Raw genomic sequence first — 12,258 nt, forward strand, 5'->3', positions numbered from 1 at the left:
CTATGAACTCTCTGCCTGTTCTGTTCCGGCCAAGGAGGCCATCTATGAACTCTCTGCCTGTCCTGTTCCGGCCAAAGAGGCCGTCTATGAACTCTCTGCCTGTTCTGTTCCGGCCAAGGAGGCCGCCTATGAACTCTCTGCATGTTCTGTTCCGGCCAAGGAGGCTGCCTATGAACTCTCTGTCTGTCCTGTTCCAGCCAAGGAGGCTGCCTGCAAACTCTCTGCCTGTCCTGTCACGGCCATAGAGGCCGTTTGCGAACTCCCTGCTCGTCCTGTCGCGGCTATAGAGACAGTTTGCGAACTCCCCGCTCGTCCTGTCGCGGCTATAGAGGCCGTTTGCGAACTCCCTGCTCGTCCTGTCACGGCTATAGAGGCCATTTGCGAACTCCCTGCTCGTCCTGTCACGGCTATGGAGGCTGTCGGGGAATTCTCATCCTGTCCTGTCATGGCTATGGAGGCTGTTTGTCAATTCTTTGCTTGCTTTGTTTCGGCCAAGGAGGTCGTTTGTGAACTTTTGTCCTGTCCCGACCCAGCCAGGGAGGCTGCCCCTGAATGCTCAGTCTTATCTATCAACCCCAATGTTCGGTCTGTGTTGTCTGTCTCTGGCTTTCTCATTGTTACAGTCTCCACCATGGTCTCCTGATCGGTGTGGTTCACCGGGAGGGTTCCCTGTTCCTTCCGCTCCGCCATGGTGGTTCTCTACCCCGCCGTGGTGGTCTACTGTCTGGCTCTGGTGGTCTTCTGCTCCGCCGTGGTGCTCCTCTGCTCCGCCGTGGTGGTCTTCTGCCCCGCCGTGGTGGTCTGCTGTCTGGCTCTGGTGGTTCTCTGCTCCACCTGTACTGCTGGCTCCGCCCTGGCTCTCTACTCCGCTAGTTCTGCCTCCGTTCCCTGTCTCTCCACTTCCAGGTGGACCTGGTCCTCCATCCCTCCCCCTGTTCTGCCTCTACTCCACCGCCCTCCGGAATCGTAAAGTGTTTTGGAGCGTCTGGAAGCTGCTCTTGGGGGGGGAGCTCTGTTAGGTATCCAGTCCATGAACGTCCGTCTGCTAGCCAGCAGAGGTCACCCTTTACATTTTCATTGACTCTCGCACTACACACTGTTGCATATCATCTACATATCCCATCATTCATTGCACTGATTGCATACAGCACTGATTGCACACAGCTGTTTTTTATTGATTGCACACAGCACTGATTGCACACAGCTGTTTCATATCACTCACTCACTATTTAACACTCACTCTGATCCCTTCCTGCCGCCGAGTATTGTTTAGCGCTTATCATTTGATAGCTACACTACAGAGCCCTCGTTAGTTTACCCTGCCTTAGCCTAGTCTTGCCTTGTCTGTTTTCTCGGGTTTCTGATCCTTGCCTAGTTTCCTGGATATATCCCTTTAGTCTCGCCCTTTTTTGATTCTGTTCGCCGTTCGTTGACCTTCGCTAGCCCTAGGATTATTCTTGTGTCTTGTCCACCATATACCTGTTTTACATTGTCTGACCCATGCCTGTTTCTGACCACGCCTGTGAATAAAGCTTGCACATGGATCCGCACGTCTCACGTCTCGTCAGCCACGTTACAGTAACCCCTTCCTTGCTGTCCAATTTTTTACATATTTGCTGTGTTACAGTCACACGAGTTCATAGGTGTGTGTGTGTGTACGCGTGTGTGTGTGAGTGGATGTGTTGGTTCTGCACTCTTTATGCTTTAGAGTTTCACCCTGTCATTGCTGTGTACTTTATTTCTGCATTGTGTCAGATTTGTAGATTGACAGAATTGTTGTGTTTTTGTCGATTTCCCATTAATTTCCTATGGTCAGTCATTTTTGACCGAAGACCACAAGTGTGACAATTTTTTTACGACCACTTAGTCTGCTCGAATCATGCCCTCAATTTTTTGTGTGTTCACATTCCAAATGCCATAAAAGTCACCAAGTTTTGTACCATTCCACGGTGATTTAAAAAAATTAAAAACAGAAAATGTTTCGGTCAAAAGTGACCGAAGAGCACCAAAGGGTTAAGTAAGGAACTCAAAAAATCAATGTAGCACTAAACTGTTGCGGTGTCACGTGACTTGGGCTTGCCTGTTAGGTTGACTTACATTACCTTGGGAAAACATCATGACCTGACCTGAGGAGAGAAGGGCAGCACACTACATCCTCTCCAAGATGGAAAGGAGGGAAAAACCAGCATCCTGGGCAGCTCGTTCATCTTGTTAAATTAAATACTCCACTTCACTGAACATGAACTAAGCTACCCACCACCACACCTTTTTCCTCTCTCTCCATCTTTATGCTCTTTTGTGTTTTCTTCATCCCTCAACAGCCACTGCCATCTTCACCTCCCCCGTTATCCCTCCATTCTTTTCTCTCTGCCCAGTTCCTCTTTCACTCCCTCTTTCCCTCATTCATTTTCTTTCCCCATACTCTCTTTTCCTCCATTCCCTCCCGTTTCTCTCACCACTTGTCGGAGTGATTGCCACAGAGAGGATTTAATGCAAACACAATACAATCAATTTCCATTTTCACTGCTCTCTTTCTCTCTCCCACATGCTAAATCGGCTGACGAAAAACTATTTCCTTGCAGAATGAAGACAAAGATGTTTGCTTGTGCTAATAAGGAAAATAATGAAAGACAAACAGAGATGATAAAGTGTGTGGGAGCGTGTGTGCCGCCTATTCATACAGAATAACATTCTCAGCTTAATCTCATTTAAAACTGAGACCAATTGGGCATAGATCACATACATATGCACGCAAAATGTCAGGGCTTGTGTGTGCATTATAATAACTACACTCTCAGCATATGGGCTCATTCACATAGGAGGGAGCACAAAACAGACTTTTAAACACGAAGTGTAAAAGTTTCAGTTATTTCACTACCTTGAGAAAACAGTGCCTAATTATCTCCACAAAAACAAAGGAGGAATAAGAAAAAATGTAAGTAATTCAACAGAGTAATAAAGTTTAAACAGATATAAATAGAGTGTACAGAGAGACAGACAGACACAAGATCGAAGGATAGACAGACATACAGACTGGTCAAAGCAATGGCTTAAGGCTCACAATAAAAGATTTTTAAAATCTTATCAGATTTTCACAATGTGACCACACACATAACGACAAAAAATCTGGAGGTGAGTAATGCTTCTGTCTTCTGTCAGCTCGCTTTCAAATTGGGACTTGTTTTGTTCCACATGAGGATAGACAGACATACAGACTGGTCAAAGCAATGGCTTAAGGCTCACAATAAAAGATTTTTAAAATCTTATCAGATTTTCACAATGTGACCACACACATAACGACAAAAAATCTGGAGGTGAGTAATGCTTCTGTCTTCTGTCAGCTCGCTTTCAAATTGGGACTTGTTTTGTTCCACATGACAGTCTACAGTGTGAGTCTGCGTTTGTCCTCGGGATACCCCACACAGGATTACTGAACGTAAATATTCAACATGCTGGATATTTATGATTTGAGATCGGTGTGACTCCAATGTGCTTCCGAGCAGATTCAATCACTCTTAACACACCCCACACCACAGAAAAATCTTATAAGATAATCTGCAGAACTATCAAGAAAATTGGGACTTTACCTAAGATTGTCAAAAGGGGAGAATTCGGCCCAAAGTAGGCCTGATTATCTTGTAGTGTGTGCCCTGCTTTAGCACAGTGAAGTTTGAAGGTAGACAGACAGACAGAAAGATACATGAAACTTGAAGGTAGACAGACATGGATGGATGGATGGATGGACAATTATATATACAAAAACAAAGGAAGAAATAGAAAAAATCTAAGTAATTCATTTACAGAGTAATAAAGTAATAGAGTTTACAGAGAGACAGACAAGAGATCTGAATTCATTTTGAACTCATGCTGGCAGCAGCAGTATGAATCTAGACCAACATGTGTCTAAAAGAAGAAAAAAAGAGATATAGATCTACCTGGTCTGTTTTACAGAGTCTGAAGCTGGTTCTCATGAGGCTGAGGTAGACTCTTCCTTTAAGGCCACGCAGCTCGACGTAGCCACTCTTGTTTGTGTTATTTTTGCGAGGCTGATGGGAAATGGAGGACTGGGAGCTCAAAGCAGACTGGAGAACCTCTAGCCAATCCTGACGCTCTCCTTAGAGGGAAGACAGAAGACGGAGAGAGGTAAGAAAAAGAAGTATGCATGCCTGTGGAAGAATGCTGTAGTCTGTTTGATGTACGTTAGCGAATGCGCAGGTATGCGTGCGCGTGTGTGGAGAGACGCCATGCCATAAGAATAAAAGGGAAGGAAAAAGTGTCTAATATTATTGTTATACTTTATAAACTTTCAAATCTGCAAACAAAGCAGGTACGCAAAAGCCCCTGTGTCTCATTGCATTGTGTCTGCAACTACGTTTGTGTGTGCGCATGAGATGGGGGAAGGAAGCCTGAGAGGGTTCTCTTGTGCTGTGTTTAAATAGGGCTACAGGGGCTTGCACAAATTCATTGCGAGCACACACACTAGCCAAAAAACATTAACAGCTGGATACTCTTATCCTCTGCAGGTCTGCAGAACCTGCCACATCTAGAGAGTGAGAGAAGGGGGGTAAGAGAAAGAGACAGAGAGAGAGTGAGATCTAATTTCATTAAAGGTGAGTGTTTTTGCATACAGTGTCTTTTGAACAAAACTCAAATTGTGCTTGTCAGCAAAAGTTTTCAGGTGCAACGTAGGTGTTGGTGCATCAGATATGTAACCACATTTGACACCTTAAGTTTAGTTTGTGTAGCCATATCTATCCAATTCCACTTATTCTATTAACTCAATTTTTTGTTAATGCTTTGGTGTTGTCAATTGACTACATTTTTAATTGTGATTAATCATATTATCATAATTATTTGTTAATTCATTGTGTTCATTTTTAAGGAACGAGCAGAATATGTAAAAATGTAGGATCTCTGCATATATGTATAAACTAAAGACACCTGAAAGAGGTAGATTTTGGCAACGGCACAATGGTTTCACTCACACATCTCATTCTGTATTCCTCACACTGCCCAAGAAATGCAAAGACTGAAATAAAAAACCTGAAATAATGAGATAATATAACAACTTTGCCCACACTTTATGGACATGTGTAAAGCTGTTTTGCAAGACTGCTGCCCGCAAGATTCACTTGTAGGTGATAATTAAATAACACCACAAAAAAGTGTAAATAACTTTACTTCATTAAACATTCCAACTGGGTTTATAAATATGATTAAATCCATTAAGAACATTTTCTCTATTATTTATTGATTAATATCAGCTACCAAGGTCAAATGTTTGGCTGGTTAGAATGATCCCATTTTTATAAGCATTATAGTTTGGGATCAGTAAGAAATTAATACTTTTATTCTGCAAGGATGCATTAAATTGATCACGTAAATATTCAACATGCTGGATATTTATGATTTGAGATCGGTGTGACTCCAATGTGCTTCCGAGCAGATTCAATCACTCTTAACACACAGAACTATCAAGAAAATTGGGACTTTACCTAAGATTGTCAAAAGGGGAGAATTCGGCCCAAAGTAGGCCTGATTATCTTGTAGTGTGTGCCCTGCTTTAGCACAGTGAAGTTTGAAGGTAGACAGACAGACAGAAAGATACATGAAACTTGAAGGTAGACAGACATGGATGGATGGATGGATGGACAATTATATATACAAAAACAAAGGAAGAAATAGAAAAAATCTAAGTAATTCATTTACAGAGTAATAAAGTAATAGAGTTTACAGAGAGACAGACAAGAGATCTGAATTCATTTTGAACTCATGCTGGCAGCAGCAGTATGAATCTAGACCAACATGTGTCTAAAAGAAGAAAAAAAGAGATATAGATCTACCTGGTCTGTTTTACAGAGTCTGAAGCTGGTTCTCATGAGGCTGAGGTAGACTCTTCCTTTAAGGCCACGCAGCTCGACGTAGCCACTCTTGTTTGTGTTATTTTTGCGAGGCTGATGGGAAATGGAGGACTGGGAGCTCAAAGCAGACTGGAGAACCTCTAGCCAATCCTGACGCTCTCCTTAGAGGGAAGACAGAAGACGGAGAGAGGTAAGAAAAAGAAGTATGCATGCCTGTGGAAGAATGCTGTAGTCTGTTTGATGTACGTTAGCGAATGCGCAGGTATGCGTGCGCGTGTGTGGAGAGACGCCATGCCATAAGAATAAAAGGGAAGGAAAAAGTGTCTAATATTATTGTTATACTTTATAAACTTTCAAATCTGCAAACAAAGCAGGTACGCAAAAGCCCCTGTGTCTCATTGCATTGTGTCTGCAACTACGTTTGTGTGTGCGCATGAGATGGGGGAAGGAAGCCTGAGAGGGTTCTCTTGTGCTGTGTTTAAATAGGGCTACAGGGGCTTGCACAAATTCATTGCGAGCACACACACTAGCCAAAAAACATTAACAGCTGGATACTCTTATCCTCTGCAGGTCTGCAGAACCTGCCACATCTAGAGAGTGAGAGAAGGGGGGTAAGAGAAAGAGACAGAGAGAGAGTGAGATCTAATTTCATTAAAGGTGAGTGTTTTTGCATACAGTGTCTTTTGAACAAAACTCAAATTGTGCTTGTCAGCAAAAGTTTTCAGGTGCAACGTAGGTGTTGGTGCATCAGATATGTAACCACATTTGACACCTTAAGTTTAGTTTGTGTAGCCATATCTATCCAATTCCACTTATTCTATTAACTCAATTTTTTGTTAATGCTTTGGTGTTGTCAATTGACTACATTTTTAATTGTGATTAATCATATTATCATAATTATTTGTTAATTCATTGTGTTCATTTTTAAGGAACGAGCAGAATATGTAAAAATGTAGGATCTCTGCATATATGTATAAACTAAAGACACCTGAAAGAGGTAGATTTTGGCAACGGCACAATGGTTTCACTCACACATCTCATTCTGTATTCCTCACACTGCCCAAGAAATGCAAAGACTGAAATAAAAAACCTGAAATAATGAGATAATATAACAACTTTGCTCACACTTTATGGACATGTGTAAAGCTGTTTTGCAAGACTGCTCCCCGCAAGATTCACTTGTAGGTGATAATTAAATAACACCACAAAAAAGTGTAAATAACTTTACTTCATTAAACATTCCAACTGGGTTTATAAATATGATTAAATCCATTAAGAACATTTTCTCTATTATTTATTGATTAATATCAGCTACCAAGGTCAAATGTTTGGCTGGTTAGAATGATCCCATTTTTATAAGCATTATAGTTTGGGATCAGTAAGAAATTAATACTTTTATTCTGCAAGGATGCATTAAATTGATCAAAAGTAACACTAAAGATATTTGTAATGTTACAAACTATTTCAATTTCAAATAAATCCTTTTATTTTCAACTTTCCATTCATCAAACAATCCTGAAAAACAAAATGTATCATGGTTTCCATCAAGTCATTTTTAATTGTAACAAAATTTCACAATATTCCTGTATTTTTTATCAATAAATGTTGCCTTGGTGAGCAAGAATTCTTCAAAAACTAAAAAAAAAAAAAAAAAAATCTTACTGACTTCATACGTTTGAACAGTAGTGTAAAAATCACATTTATTTTCAGGTGACTGATTCAAAGCAACCTGACAGCAGAACTGAACACCCACGAATCACCATGAGCAAAGATAGCAGATTATATTGGCTTTCTTGAAAAAAAGGAACAGTGTTAAACTATTTTAATTTACTTTGACAGGCCTAGTTATCACTGTAAGTGACCATGGCTTCAACACACCCTTACAGACGGTTACAAACTGCACTTTGCAAAGTCCCAAACGTCAAAAATTGGTGGCTGCAAAATATATTTTTCCCCTTTATCCATGAAAACATTGTTATTCTCAAAATATCACACTCTATCTGAAGGAAGAGACCTGCACAGCTGAGGACTGCCCCAGAAAGAGTACACAGCCATGAATGTTTGCTCACACACACACGCATATAAATGAGTCCCAGTGTGCTCGATCTCTAACACTAATTCTCATTCTTATCTTTTGTGCTCATCCCATGACCACCCACTTCCAGCTCTTTCACTCACTCATTCTCTCTCTCCTCCTCTATTGTGTTTATTTTAAGATTGATGACTCTTTCAGACTGCTATAAAGCTGTTAAAAGATGCATGAGCTGATCGGACCAGTGCTCTCTCTGTCTCTCATTTTTTTTAGATAGTGGAAAATACTGTTAAATGCATGCCTAAACTGACTTCCCTCAGAGTAATTCACTTACCATGGGTCAGAGGTCATTACACAAGAACTGGGGATAAAATAGGTACTGAGGAGGCCATTATTTGCTGATATTCTGAGACACTATGGTACATAGCAGTGCTATCAACCTCAGATTTACCACAGTAATTGCAGCGGGGAAAGCACAGGCCATGTCAATAACATGGTAACTGATTGGCTCATGGTGAACTCATCACCCTACCACGGTTTCTTTTACTGCAAGGTGTCTGAAAAAGCAAAATAATCTCACCGGTCTTAATTTTTTGCTTAATTTACAAATAATGACAAATAACATGGCATACTTAGGTATACAGATACACAGCGTGACACTGCTAAGGTACCACCTATAGAAGTACTATAGTACTTTATAATATTTTTTTTTTCAAAAAATATATACATTTTCAACTATAATTAGCACAAAATCATGCTAAAATGCTTTTACTGATGAACTAGCTGTAATATTAAAGTAACACTGTCAATTAATCACGACTAGAACTATCCTCAGAGCCACTAAATGCTGACAGTTTTAAATTGATCCTGAATTGCAGCTAAAGTACCAGGCTACTCCTTAAACACCATGGAGTCTCTCTATTAAAACCATAATCAGGCCTTTTCACGGTCTTTAAATCAGGCTTCATTGCAGCTTAGTAATGAGTATTAAGAAAAATATCCCATAAAATGCACAGGCAATGGTGTGGCAACTATATGCACCAACAGGGTGTTTACTGTACATATTAAATCTAAAGCAATCATCATCATTATCGTCTCGGTTGTTTCAGTTCTGTCATAATATTGTGATCTCCTTGAGTCTGGTTGGCTTTAGTTTTCATCTCTCTTTTACTCTGTCTCTGATTTGTTGTGCAGTGAAAGATCTACTCAGAAAATCTTATCTTATAGCAGAGATGGTAAGGTGATAAAAATATGAGTGAAAAGATGATAAAAGATCAAGAGTGAGAGTGAATTGGTTTAAAAGAGATTAGCAGAGGGGGGATCGAAATGTGAGATAGACAGAAAAGCAAAGAGGCTTACCTTCTTTCTCTGCCCGAAACACAAAGGTTCTTACAGAGGTGACCACCTCAAACTTATTCTCACCCAGAGCGCAAACTTGTTTAACTGCTGAAACAGGTATCAGGCCCTTCGAGTACATCTCCTGCAAGGAATGAGGGAGACAGAAAAAATATTCATAGCGCAAAGTGATTATGGACAGGTTACAATTTACCAGTCACAAATTTGGACACATTTGACTGAATTTATGTCTCTCATCATCTCAGAAACTTCTTTCTTTCTAAAGACTTACTAAAACAAGAGAGAAAAAAGAAAAAAGAAAAAAACACAAAACAAAACCAAATAAAAGCAAACTATACAAAACACAAAACCAAAAAAAAACACCCATTTTAGATGCACTGCTTCAAACAAAAACCTAACAAATAACACAAAACAAAATGAAACAAAACGCAAACAAAAACATAAAACAACCAAATAAAAAGCAAACTAAACAAAACAAAAGAAAACTAAACGAAAAGCAAACAAAAACACAAAACAAACCAAAAAAATAGATAACAAAACACCCGTTTTGGATATATATATATGATAGCATACAAACATATTGAAGAAAAGAGGGATTGAGTCAAGCACACACTCACACACTCAAGCAGGCCTGATTCCTAATACCAGTCCGCAGCTAACAGGCTCGGCACTCCAGTATTTATAGTCTGATGTTTTGAAGAGATGAGGGAAACAGAGCTAGTTGTTTAGAGAAAGGAGTGTTTGGTTTCTCTGTGTGCTTCAAACCAACATAAGCCTCCAAAGCAGCAATAGAGCTCTGAGAGACCTCCTTTAGTCTACAGAATTCATACACAGCACTCCAGCCGCTCTGAAATAGCAGAATGTGATGGATAGAAAAGGGCAAATACTGTGGAGAACAGAACATGAAGAAAGAGGAGGAAAGGGAGACAGGAGCTCTGTTCCAAAACCTAGTGTGCTGCCTACACTGGTAACATTTTAGGCAACATAGGTGACAAGCCTGTTTTGAAAGACATTTTAATCCTGTTCTGCAATCCTGTTTTGGTCGAATATTAAGGTAGCGCTGCATACATTGCTTTGCAAAGAAGCCAATTCCAAAATGTACTGCAAAGTGATAAATGCAAGGTACACCAAGTTAGGGGTTTGTAAGGTCTTATAGAGTGCTATTTGTATAACACACAAGTTACGTCTGTGTAGGTCATTCCAAAATACTCGCTTATGAGGTTTCATAAATTTCACTTAGGATATAGAGCTGCCTATGTAGACAGTAGGAAGTGATGTAGTTCATTGGGTTTAGGAATAGAGCTAGAGTGAGTGACATAGACGGGGGAAATGCAAGGGAAAGAGGGGGGGAAAGAAAGATTAATTTGTCCATTTCAGTTGGCTGTTAATTATTATGATGACCTTGCACTATTTCTAGAACTCGTCCATACAGAAATAGAAGAGAAGATTTAGTGAGGGACCCCCTTCTCAGCTGGCGCAAATGGAAGAGGTAATGCCAAAGATAGACAGTAAGAGAGCGGATGAGGTAGAGAAAGTGAGAAAGCAGAGACAATGAGAAAGAGAGAGGAATATGATAGCTTGGTGATTGCTTGATAGAGAGAGAATGAGTGAAGAACCAAGGGATCAAGGAAGAGAAGCTCACAAAGCAGATGGAGCATAAGATTGCAAACGAGAAAGAGAGAGAAAGTGGGGTCAGAGAGAGCGTCATCTCATCAAATTAAGGCAGCATGTTAACAATGATGGCTGCAGCTAACCCTAATTATGGTAGGGGCAGCCATCACCTCTCTCCGGGATTTCACTCCTTGCTCACTCTCTCTTATTTTGCATCCTTCCCACCGCCGAACTAGCCGGCATATTAATGAGACTTCCTCTGTCTAAAATCTGGACAGCAGTGGAAGAGAGGAAAGGGATAAAAGTGAAGAGGTGTGCATGTTTATAGGAAGCTAAGTGGAAATAATGAGGTGCTCTCTAAGCTGGCGTTAATTATTCATTATAATTACAATTTGCAGGGTCGGAATGATGAAGGGGGCTTATAGAGTACATGTGCAAACGCAAGCACATCCATTAAGAGTTTAGAGATGGTTTAAGTACTTATACAATCACACATATAACAAAGATGTATGCTACACAAAAATAAATGTATAGCAGGATTTATTTGTATGGTTTGCGCAAATCTGTGACGATGTGTCACTCTCACAGCAGTTGTTCTACATAGGCTTGATGTTCATAACCACATACATCCAAATGTGCTACAAAGTTTAAGGGACTGACTGATGAAGTCTGCATTCACTCAGAGAGACCCAGAAATGCCATTAGCTTTTGTTTTTACCAGCAGTGAGTTAGTTCTGCAGTGGAGCCATGGGGACACCACCTGGCCGAGGGCCGCTAATGCACTTGAGTGTGGAAAATGACTTGTAAATGTACTGCATGCAGTAAACTGATGAAGATCAAAATGATGCATTTGCATTTTTTGGAACATCCTACACTAGCCAAAAGCACACAGCTGAATGTAGTATTCTAGAAGATCTGCTGCCATACACTACCATCAAAGTCTGAAATAATTAAGATTTTCTTAATGTTTTTGCAAGAAGTCTTGAAAGCGGTTTTCTATTTCAATATATTTAAAAAAATAAAATGTATTACACTCCAATACTCCAGCCATTACTCCTGTCTTGTCACGTGATCCTTGAGATATCCTTCTAATACACCGATTTGATTCTCAGTTATCAATTATTATTGGTGGTCAGTTATTAATGCTGGTTCTTATGGCCATTAATGCTAAAAAAACATTTTTGCTGCTTAATATTTTTATGGAAACCTTGATCCAGGATTCTTTGATCAATAAAAAGTTTAAAGGAACAGCATATCATTATAAGTCTGCTGTCATTTTTGATCCATTTATTTTGTCCTTGCTGAAAAAAAATATATAATTTAATTTTTAATTTCTTAATAGTCATACTGAATATTGGAGCAATGGCTGCTGAAATTCAGTTATCCAAGTAGAAAACA

General features: G+C 40.0%; 1 protein-coding gene across 1 annotated transcript in view; it reads right to left on the reverse strand.

Moving 5' to 3' along the window:
- LOC107570585 (arf-GAP with Rho-GAP domain, ANK repeat and PH domain-containing protein 2-like) overlaps positions 1-12,258 on the reverse strand; it is a 44,668-nt gene that overhangs the window by 17,366 nt on the left and 15,044 nt on the right. The window contains exons 7-10 of the mRNA XM_016256816.1: positions 9,253-9,373; positions 5,844-6,022; positions 5,011-5,029; positions 3,936-4,114 (exon numbers count right to left, since the gene is read on the reverse strand). Coding sequence (XP_016112302.1) covers positions 3,936-4,114; positions 5,011-5,029; positions 5,844-6,022; positions 9,253-9,373 — 498 coding nt within the window. The remainder of the gene's footprint in view (positions 1-3,935; positions 4,115-5,010; positions 5,030-5,843; positions 6,023-9,252; positions 9,374-12,258) is intronic.

The sequence above is a fragment of the Sinocyclocheilus grahami genome, unplaced genomic scaffold (genome assembly GCF_001515645.1).
Source record: "Sinocyclocheilus grahami isolate Dianchi unplaced genomic scaffold, SAMN03320097.WGS_v1.1 scaffold1481.1, whole genome shotgun sequence".
NCBI classification, from domain to species: Eukaryota; Metazoa; Chordata; class Actinopteri; order Cypriniformes; family Cyprinidae; genus Sinocyclocheilus; species Sinocyclocheilus grahami.